The 10,137-nt window shown below is 46.3% G+C and overlaps 2 protein-coding genes and 1 non-coding gene across 3 annotated transcripts; all 3 read left to right on the forward strand.

The window, feature by feature from the left end:
- Positions 1 to 1,399: 1,399 nt before the first annotated feature.
- On the forward strand, positions 1,400 to 2,743 carry BDV38DRAFT_20211 (glycosyltransferase family protein). Its single transcript, XM_032052467.1, has 2 exons — positions 1,400 to 2,232; positions 2,299 to 2,743. Exons 1-2 carry the CDS (start codon positions 1,603 to 1,605, stop codon positions 2,692 to 2,694), a joined length of 1,026 nt encoding a protein of 341 aa, XP_031916696.1. The 5' UTR covers positions 1,400 to 1,602; the 3' UTR covers positions 2,695 to 2,743.
- Positions 2,744 to 3,098: 355 nt separating this feature from the next.
- Positions 3,099 to 5,550, forward strand: BDV38DRAFT_240053 (Anp1-domain-containing protein). Its single transcript, XM_032053847.1, has 4 exons — positions 3,099 to 3,482; positions 3,603 to 4,285; positions 4,341 to 4,660; positions 4,712 to 5,550. Exons 1-4 carry the CDS (start codon positions 3,400 to 3,402, stop codon positions 5,174 to 5,176), a joined length of 1,551 nt encoding a protein of 516 aa, XP_031916697.1. The 5' UTR covers positions 3,099 to 3,399; the 3' UTR covers positions 5,177 to 5,550.
- Positions 5,551 to 8,840: 3,290 nt separating this feature from the next.
- BDV38DRAFT_t66 lies at positions 8,841 to 8,923 on the forward strand. Its single transcript has one exon. It is a non-coding gene; the product is annotated as a tRNA-Arg (tRNA).
- The last annotated feature ends 1,214 nt before the right edge of the window (positions 8,924 to 10,137 follow it).

The following is a 10,137-nucleotide window of genomic DNA, read 5'->3' on the forward strand; positions in this document are numbered from 1 at the left end:
TTTTTATTTTTTTTTTCAACAACCCAGCCACAATTAGTCACATAACAAGTACATAGTGACAGAAACAGTTAGTAAAAAGGTAACGCCGTCTGACAGGTCTCCGCACCATGGTACTTTGGAGAATTCTAGCCCCCCGAACTAACCATCGCTTGAAGTTCCTCAGGTCGAAATAACCTCAGGGTTAAACCGGATTTGTCCAATTGGAAAGGGGGACGCCGTCATCCGGGTACGCAGAGTGGAATCGTTGGCCGAAAACTACTTGAGAGAGGGCTAGGGAGATCGCTAGGTAAGCTACGGGCTGGGTTTGGTTTTCTCTAGCTTGTTCGTGAAATTTTTACGGTTCGGTTGCGGAATGAGACACGATTGGGACTAGGTAAGGGTTAAGTTAGTTGCAGGATGAACAGGCGTTCATTCGTTCGTCGGTAGTAACGGAACGCCACTTTCGGGATTCTATAGATAGATCCGAGTTGATGCGTTGTATACACCATATTCTGTCGGTAGTTGATGGGGACTTCTACGATAGTCGACGGAGTAGGGAAGATAGTAACAAAAATTCACTAAGACGAGAGACGGCGGCAGTGCATTAAAAGGGGGGAAAAGGAGGGAAAAGGAGAAAAGTTACGTTACTCAATGAAATGAGTCTATGACTCTATGGCGACATCTCGTACCGTCCCCTTGGTCCTGAAAATGAAATACTGACTCGTAGACGGAAGTCAATGGAATGAAGACCAAGACACCAGTGCAACAGAAGTGTCACCACGTCGGTGATGTACACTTACGATTCTTGGCTGCTCATGTTTTGCCTCCACCACCGTCGAGAACACCCTTGCAATCGCTGTCATCCAGAGATCTGAATGGTCCATCAGCCGCATGAGTCGATCCAGATCCTGTCTTACTTTACCGTCTTCCAAGTCTTTGGCATACAATACAAAGAACTTACTACTTGACAACAATCCAGGCTCAAATCGCCAACAACGAATATCGCCCAACCGCTTATTGTCTCCTAGCTTTGAAGACGCTCTTTCTTGTCGCTTTTTCACCTCCGTACTTGTTGCTTTTTCTCTGGTTCTTTTTAAATACTTTTTTATTGCTCCCAAGTGGATCTCGTCCGAACTCTTCCCCACTTGAAATTTCATCGCGGTTGGCCTTTCTATTGCCTCGAAAGGTCTGAATGACGGGTCAGATCGCTTTGACTCTTGGAATACTCCATCGTATCAATCTCTGATCTTGGAATTAGTCTTTTCTTTCTTTTTTCTCTTTTTCTTCGCCCCTAAGCTCTCGCTGACGCGAGCTTCAGGCCTCGGGGTTAGTACCTTGTTGGGACGCAATTGATCTAATCAAATTTTAGTATAATTTGTCAAGCATCTTCAATATAATCCATCTTTTTTTTTTATTTTCATTCTCCCTTTCTTTTTCAGATCACTCTTATAGTTGTCGGTCGGGAGTGTGGGTCGCATCTGGGTTTCAGAATATTTACAAAACATACCCTGCTGACATATTTACTTACTACTACGCCGCTCACTGTTGTTTTTTTTTTAAAAAAATTTTTTTTTTCTTGGACGATAATCATTTTACGCATTCACGACTAAGAAATATCCTCCCATGGCGACTCCGCTTTCAGGTACAGCGATTATCACTGGAGGAAATGGGTCGCTTGGATCTTCAATAGCCATCGCCATCGCCAAAGCGCATCCTTTTGTGCATCTACTACTACTGGCACGAGATCTCCGCTCCGATAGCGTCAAAGAACTGAGAGACAAGATCCGGTTGATCGGACCCCGGTCGATTGAAGTAGCAAGAGTGGACCTGACAAGTTTCAACTCGGTCGTCAGCTTCACAGAGAATACAGTGGAAAGGGTCCAAAACAGAGAGATCCCTCCAGTGACGCTGCTGGTTAACTGCGCCGCTGTTGCGTCCTACGTCGCCGACCAAGTAACAAGAGATGGGTTTGATCCTGTCTACCAGACCAACTGTATTGCTCCATTCCTCCTAACCATCGGTTTGCTGGAGGCGTTCCGCGCAGGCGATGGGACACCAAACGGCGGAGCAAGGGTAATCAATGTTGGTTGCTCATCCATGTCGAAGGGCTCTCTGGATTATTTCGACAAACATGACTTTGGAAATCAACAACCGGGAACACCATTGTCCTCGAAGGAAGGGAATGCGCGTTTTGGAAGTAGCAAATTAATCATGAGCGCGGCCATGTACGCCTTGCGTCGGAGTCTGGTACTCGTAAGTTCACCTGCAACATCGTGCCATTGCCTTGAGGGTCCTAGTTAACCAGGGTTCACTTCTTAGAATGGCAAAATTCCCTTAAACATATATACCCTGGATCCCGGCGGCTTGGCAGGAGAGAGCCATTTAACAGAGAACGCCCCTCGGTCGATTCGAATGGCACACCAGACGCGGTCTGGACTCCGGCCATTCCTGCGGGTGTTTTCTAAAAGTGCCATTAATAACCCTAGTGTTCCAGCCAAGGTAATCACGAAAGTCGCATTCCAGAGAGACACTGTGGACCAATGGGGAAGGGAGCGATATTATATCTTGGACAACAACTACGAGGCCGGATCCGTCATTCCGGTGCTTCGAGACCGGCCTAAAATGGAGGCGTTGCTTAGGAAGCTGATGGGACAAATTGAGATTGGTGTCAAGGGCATGGGGTCTCCCCAGTCCAGGATATCACGGATCAACTGAAGTTGAGCGAGTTAGTATATGCGATTTCTTTTTGAGTTGGATAGCGACGGTTAGCATTTTTCGGAGTTGGGCTCTTTTCCACGCCTTGGGTATCAAGTTCATTTCGGGAGCATCGGGATTTGATCAGTTTTCTGTAAATAGATCATGGGTGGTATAGATATAAAAGAACGATGGGACTGCCAATTATGGATCGGTGTGTCAAGGTGCTTTGATAGTATGTATGTAATCGTACGGAGTAGTAGTGATAAGAAAGACTTGGAAGACGGTTGCATGTCTGCAAACGGCAAGAGTTGGCCTACCGCCGGATTCGGTAATGACTCGACAGGGTCTCCGTCCTTGGAGGCGAATCACCGCCCGGGCGCTACTGCACTGAAACCACCTAAACGCTTGGTTCCGACGCTCTGGACGGCCGACGGGCTAATTAATGCTACATAGACCTTTTCGAGTCTTGTCATCTCCCTTCCCTTCTTTTGTCGCCATTTTCCCTATCGTGTTTCATTATTTCTTTTTTAATTTTCTCCCAGGGATCGATGAGCCTTTATCGTTCCGTAGTGCAGTTAATCTTACGTCCCCGCCTCGCAGTCGCATTGGTTTAAGTGGGCGACAGGAAGTCAAGCCTGTGGTTTCCTTTAGATCTAGGAACCCCTAGGTTCCTTTGTCTTCGGGGCCGATTTTCAAGCTACTGATGCGACTGGCTTTGGAGAGATGAACAGGCATCACGCCTTCACCAACGGCTACGCTGCCTACCCTCGCGGGCAGGGCAGCACATTTTCCATTTCTCCCCACCGGTAAGCAGCGTCCGCCGTCGCATCCCACCCCTTAACTTTGGGGATGGGCGATGTGCAACATCGCTTAATGGTTCCTACCAATGAAGGATGTTTTGCTGACTTTGCTCCGTCGATCGCCAGCTTTCAACCGCGTTCACAACCTGCTCTGCGACGACGAAAACAACTTATCCAACGGCTATTCCTGATTGGCGGCGTCTCTTTATTACTCCTAGTCCTAATTTTCCCTTCCTGGCGAGCCACAATTCTCCCAGTAGTCTCTCTTGGACTTCTTTCTTCCACAGAAGACTTACAAATACAAACCGTACGATACTATGATCTATCGGCTGTTCAGGGCACCGCAGATGGATGGGAAAAAGAAGAGCGTGTGCTCATGTGCACACCTCTTAGGGATGCCTCGTCCCACCTGCCGATGTTCTTTTCGCATCTCCGAAACCTCACCTACCCCCACCACTTGATCGACTTGGCTTTCCTGGTCTCGGATTCGAAGGATAATACGCTAGAAATGTTATCCAGCATGCTTGGGGAACTTCAGGCCGATTCTGATCCGCACATGCCGTTTGGTGAAATCTCGGTTATCCATAAGGATTTCGGACAGAAGGTGACGCAGGATGTCGAAAGTAGACATGGGTTCGCTGCACAAGCTGGGCGGAGAAAGTTGATGGCCCAGGCGAGAAATTGGCTGTTGAGTGCTACGCTTCGGCCCACCCATAGTTGGGTCTATTGGAGAGATGCTGATGTAGAAACGGCACCATTCACCATCATAGAAGACCTAATGAGACATGATAAGGATGTCATTGTACCAAGTGAGTGAAGCCGTCCACAGATCTTGTTGCTATCTCTAACAATGGTTTCTATCAGATGTCTGGCGACCACTCCCAGACTGGCTGGGCGGGGAGCAGCCCTACGATTTGAACTCCTGGCAGGAGTCGGAAACGGCATTGGCCCTGGCAGAGACGCTGGATGAGGATGCGGTTATTGTTGAAGGATATGCTGAGTATGCGACGTGGCGACCTCACCTTGCCTACCTGCGAGACCCATACGGCGATCCTGATATGGAGATGGAGCTTGACGGCGTTGGCGGTGTTAGTATCCTTGCAAAAGCAAAGGTGTTTCGTGCCGGAGTCCATTTCCCGGCGTTCAGCTTCGAAAAGCATGCCGAGACCGAAGCATTCGGCAAGGTAAGACCTGCGTGCAACTTCCTTCGTCATTTCCTTGCTAACTATAAACAGATGGCTAAACGCATGGGGTTCTCTGTTGTGGGTCTCCCCCATTATACTATCTGGCATCTTTACGAACCTAGTGTCGATGATCTTCGGCACATGGAGGAAATGGAGCAAGAGCGCAAAGCGCGCGAAAAGGAAGAAAAAGAACAAGCCGAGCGGTCAGAGCGCGTCAATACTCTATTCCGGGACACTAAAGCAGAGTCGGAAATCGATAACGCCTTTGTCCGTGACGATATGGAAACCAAAGGAAAAGAGCAGGAAGCTTCGGAAGATTCAAAGGAGCCGGAAGCCGAAAATGCTGAGGAAGTGAAGGCGGGTCAATCATCGAAAGCTCCGGAAGGGGAAGAACAGAAAGCTTCGGAGCCCCTGAAGAACAAAAACTTGAAAGATGCCGAAGAGGTCTCTGCAGTAAAGCCGGCTAAGGAACAGGCCGGTGCTGCGCATGATGAGCAATTAAAGCAGAGAGAGTAACGATGCTCATTATCACAGTCCTTCATGTATCCGGTAGCGAAAGGCGTCAGTTCAAAATCCGTGAAACACGGAAAGCATCATTGCCTTTTGCGCCTCACCAGTCTCTGTGCTGGTCACAGTGTGGCTTTCTCATTTTTCTTAAAATATGCCGCTAATTGACTGGCAGCTTCTTGTATATGGGCTCGCGGAGTGTTTGGATTGGGGCTTGACTTATGCATCTGATGTTTGGGTGATTTGTAGGTCTGATATTGGGAAGCACTTGGTTTATTTTTCACAGTCCTCATGATGTATCGGTATGAACGGCTTGCCTCGTGGTAAAACGTATGACTTCACTATTATAACTTACATACCTAAGCAAATTATTTTATTCTGAAGAGGGTCTCGAACGAAGCATGAGCATCTGACCTAGGGGGCTATAGATACAAAGAAGAGCTCAGGCTTTTTGATACTTCTCCACAGCCGGCTGATTGTAGCTGTGAAGTAACTACTAGTAGTAGGGATCATTCTTCCAGCACGCTGCGTGAAGCTCTGAGAACCTTTTTAGGCGTATAGCTCTATGAAAGTCCTCAGATTCTTACTGACAGATTCTACACAATCAGCTCAATCGATTCTCGTCTTCCTTGCTTGCTCAGATCTACATTTTTTGTTTCAAAGCAGATCGTACGGCCATGTCCTTTCGTCCAACACAAGACACAACATGCTGCAAGAGATGCGGTTTTTGCGGCTGTACACAGAAAGATTTCCCCCAATGCAATATCTGCGTATATTGTAAGAAGGGTGGCCATCTCATTAGCAACTGTGTGCGTGCCCCTCCATGTCCTATCTGCAAGGTAAAAGGCCATCCAGAACAGTACTGCCCGCAAGCAGTTGTCAAATACCCTTCTTTCGACCGGCAAAGCGAATGAGAACATCTCCAAGCGAACAGTCAACAGATATGAGTATCTCTGTTGTATCGCCCAAACATGATGAAAGCCGGTGGTTCGCAATACCCAAGGATATTCGTGAGGTTTGTAACTTATGTCTGTGTTATATCGCTATGTCGTTATTATCGGACATATCATCTAGCATCTTTCTATGCAAGAGATTTACGAATTTCCAAATCTAGAGTCCCTTTGTAAAGAGACAATCGAAGAGATAATCGCCGGCCTTTTACCTGGAACAGGGCCGAAAGAATATCAAGAAAGTATTGAAGACCACGGTGGTGTTTATGAGGTTACGAGATCCTTGCCAAAACTCATTACTGCCAATACCAGGGGGCTCGAGGGCCTAAATGTCTCAAGGGAAGTGCTATATACAGTCCTAGTCGAGCGGAGTGATAAGATACCTTGGAGCCGGCCAGGATGGTGTGCGAGTTTCGTGACAGATATCCGGGATATACACTGGTGGCGAATGTACTGTGGCCAGTGTTTCCTTGCTTGGAGAAGGATTATGTGCCAGCATATCCAGGCTATTCTCCAAAATTCTACAAGTAGTCTCCACTACTACATCCTATGGATGGGCAACGGCAATCGGACAGCGAATTTTATTAAACTTTGGGAATTCCCAGAGGATACATTAGACGACTCTTGGTATCAGATCCGTTCGAATATACTGGAAGCTGTCTTCTGCAAGGTGTTTAGAACCCACCATGGGATGCTGAACAGAATTGATCGTCTTGATTCAATAACCAAGGGCTATGGGTTGAATTTAATGACGCCACTGGTCCAGGGTTATGTCACACTTTTTAAAGCTGTACGAGTTAAAGCCAATGCGGGGCTCAAGTCAATCACCGGATTCCCAGATCAGATATTGGACTACGTTCAACCCTTCCAACAAGAAGAAAATTCAGTGAAAACCGCGCCCTATCTTCCGGCGTGACTTCGACGCAGCGCTAGAAATGGCACTCGGAGAAAAAGAACTTTTCCAAGATGTAATTGAATTACTTCGAAGTCCTAGACATCTTGTTAAGCCTAATTTGCGTGATTGTATCCCCTTTGCAGGTAATCTCCAAGCAGCTATTGGCTTTGTTCTTGATTATGCGGCGGTATCAGTAGCTAATGACAGCCCACTGGAGTCTGTGAATAGCAAAAATTCCGGTGATCTTCCTTGGCCCATTCAAGGCCGCGGGTTTCATGAAAAAAAAAAGTTCTTGGATGGACATATAATTTCAAGAGATTTTCCAATTTAACACCTGATGATTTCATCAATACTGAAGACTCTGAGAATTCATGGAAGAAATCTCATAGGACTCTACTTGGTCTCCAGTAGGGCTCGAAGGCTTCGAGGGCGGTAGCTGTACAACTCTTCCATGATCCATGGTTAATCTCTGTGGTGCGGCTTCTTTGCGTTACAAGGGCGAGTGGGAGCTGTGAAGGAAGACTGATCCTAGATATTCCGTTCCAACTGTAATCAGTATTTGTCCTCCAAACATAAATGACAAAGACAGAACCAATTGGTTTGACGCTATTAATTAATCAACAGTCATTCCTTTCGGAGCTGAGATTCTTTTTCAATGGCAGCTGGCCCCCTATCGTCCGAACAAGGTGGTCATTACCGATGATCTCATTCTATTCAACATGTATTTCTAAGGCATTCAACAAGACACGTTACGAACCATAAAACTGTATTTCCTAGGCAGGCAAAACTGAAGGGAGCCTGAAGAGGAACAAGGTTTTAGGGGAAGGGTAAATGGAGTAAGGCTGCCCGACCAAGCCAAAACCCAGCAGAACAACTCATACAGTGTATTAAAGAGCCTATATCTTGCAGACTACACAATCCGACAAGTAAAAATCTCTCCATTCCCTACTTATTTGCCTAAAAATAGGATCCAGGATGCTTAACTCCGGAACTGACTAACAGGGGTTACTCGACGAAGCGGCGGAACGCGCGGATCGTCGAATAAGTAGGAAATCGGAATTAATACGAACAAGTTATGAGCATATTTTGTCCCTGGTCACTATCTAACTAGTGGAATGCAAGCAGGGAGACGACGCTTCGTAAGTAATATCTGGTGTATGTGGGATACCACAGGGAGGAGCGCCCTCCGCCTTCCACTGTGAAGCTCATTTTCAGTACATCTCGGAACGGGAGCTACTAATGAGCTCAGTTGCCTTTCAGCAGTCGATGGCTCGGTAGCTTAGAGCTCTCGGGTGGGCTGGAAGATATACGTAACGAAGCGAGAATGGTACGAAAGTCCGTATATAACCATAAAAATGTCAGATAAAACAAATGTCTCCATTGTAATCAATGTATTCCAGAGCCGACCTCTGTAGATATAATGTCATGGCAGCCGAAGCGACTCAATCACCATAATGGTTGTTGTATTCCTGAGACTATTTTTCCGAAGGGGAAGTCTCAACAAGAAGCCATGTAGGATGTGGATATCATATGACAGATGTTAGACAACGACATATAGCCGCCGAGTATACAGAGTATAACCAAGTAAATTGGTGGATCTACCTAGTAAGAGAAAGTAGAGGTAGGCAGGTTAAAAAAGGTAGCGTAGAACCGTCCAAGAACGGGCTGTAGATGAAGTCGCTAGAGAATTTAATGTCACCATGTTCATATCCTATATTTATAATAGAACCAGTCTAAAATCCACTTTAAAGCTGTCTTAATGAGTAGATACCCCGAATTGATATATTACCTTCAAGAAGCAAAATAAGCCATACAGCTGATATCAACGGCCCCCGTAGCGCAATGGTAGCGCGTAAGACTTCTAGCTTCCAAGCCATCTTAAGGTTGCGGGTTCGAGCCCCGCCGGGGGCTATCCTCCTCTAATTTTTTTCGTTACATTTTTGTTCTTACGGTGGGGAGCTATTGAAATTTGGAACACCCGTTTAGGGTTTAGCGGCCGAGATACATGAACCCGCTGTCCTATACCTTGCCAGGCCTTCCAGCTTGCCTGTATACGGAGCTGACATCTTACCTCAGTATCATCAGTGTGTTCTAGTTCAACATAAAGCTTACATATCTTTTCTTTTACTACCGCCTATAGATTCTCAATAGGATTAAGGTCAGGCGAATACGGTAGCTATACTATAACCTAAATACCCATGTCCCTTAGTATATCGAGTATGATATAGGACATATAGACAGAAGTACTACATAAGCTGTTTCCTAACATTTTGTTTTACTGCATATTTATCGGGCTATGTCACATGGGCCTAGTCCTCAGAGGTGATGAATTCCTACTCTCAGGTCCAGGTAAGGTATTTGGCTATTTACGCTGCTTCAATCTTAGCCTGTGACCTGTCTTTCTGTCTCTATTTACGCTCGCCCTATTCCCTACTAGGATTCTAGATAGAACCCTTGGATACAGCTTTATTGATTTTATCAAGCAGAGTTTTATACGTGATGTGAGGAACAGTATAATTCCGATCATATATATGATTCCGGGTTTCCGGTATTCTTCAATAAGCTTGCGTTTCTGGCCAGGGTGTCGTCGAAGGCCTTTATTATTGTTCCGAACGCGCTCCATTTTTAGGGTATAAGATCTCAATCCCACTGGACCAAAACGCCAATGGAATCAAGGTCGCGCCTTGACCCTTGACTACCTTATCTCAACATAAGATATAGTAGAAATAGGGTTTTCAGGGTGCTTTCTATGAATTCTACGTGTCCCCCCAGTCAATAAAATAGAGCTCACATAGACGAGCTTGTATTTAGGGGGTTAACCCCTTGCTGCCCCTATGTTTAGGCATATCATATAGAACTGAAAGGCGTCAAAATATCTACATGATCCTGTTCAACTACGCACGCGCGTTTGCCTCAGTCCCGCTTACTATGGTGAAAATGGTAGGCAGTAGGACGGGTGCACGGTCCCCTCCTAGCGTTCTAAATTTCGAATACTGCGCTGTACTATATAGAGGAACTGGCCGTGCTTTGTAAAGTCTGTGTGAAAAACACCGAACCGTTAATCGCCCCTGTAGCGCAATGGTAGCGCGTAAGACTTCTAGCTTCCAAGCCATCTTAAGGTTGCG

The sequence above is a fragment of the Aspergillus pseudotamarii genome, assembly GCF_009193445.1.
Source record: "Aspergillus pseudotamarii strain CBS 117625 unplaced genomic scaffold BDV38scaffold_11, whole genome shotgun sequence".
In the NCBI taxonomy this organism is placed as follows: Eukaryota; Fungi; Ascomycota; class Eurotiomycetes; order Eurotiales; family Aspergillaceae; genus Aspergillus; species Aspergillus pseudotamarii.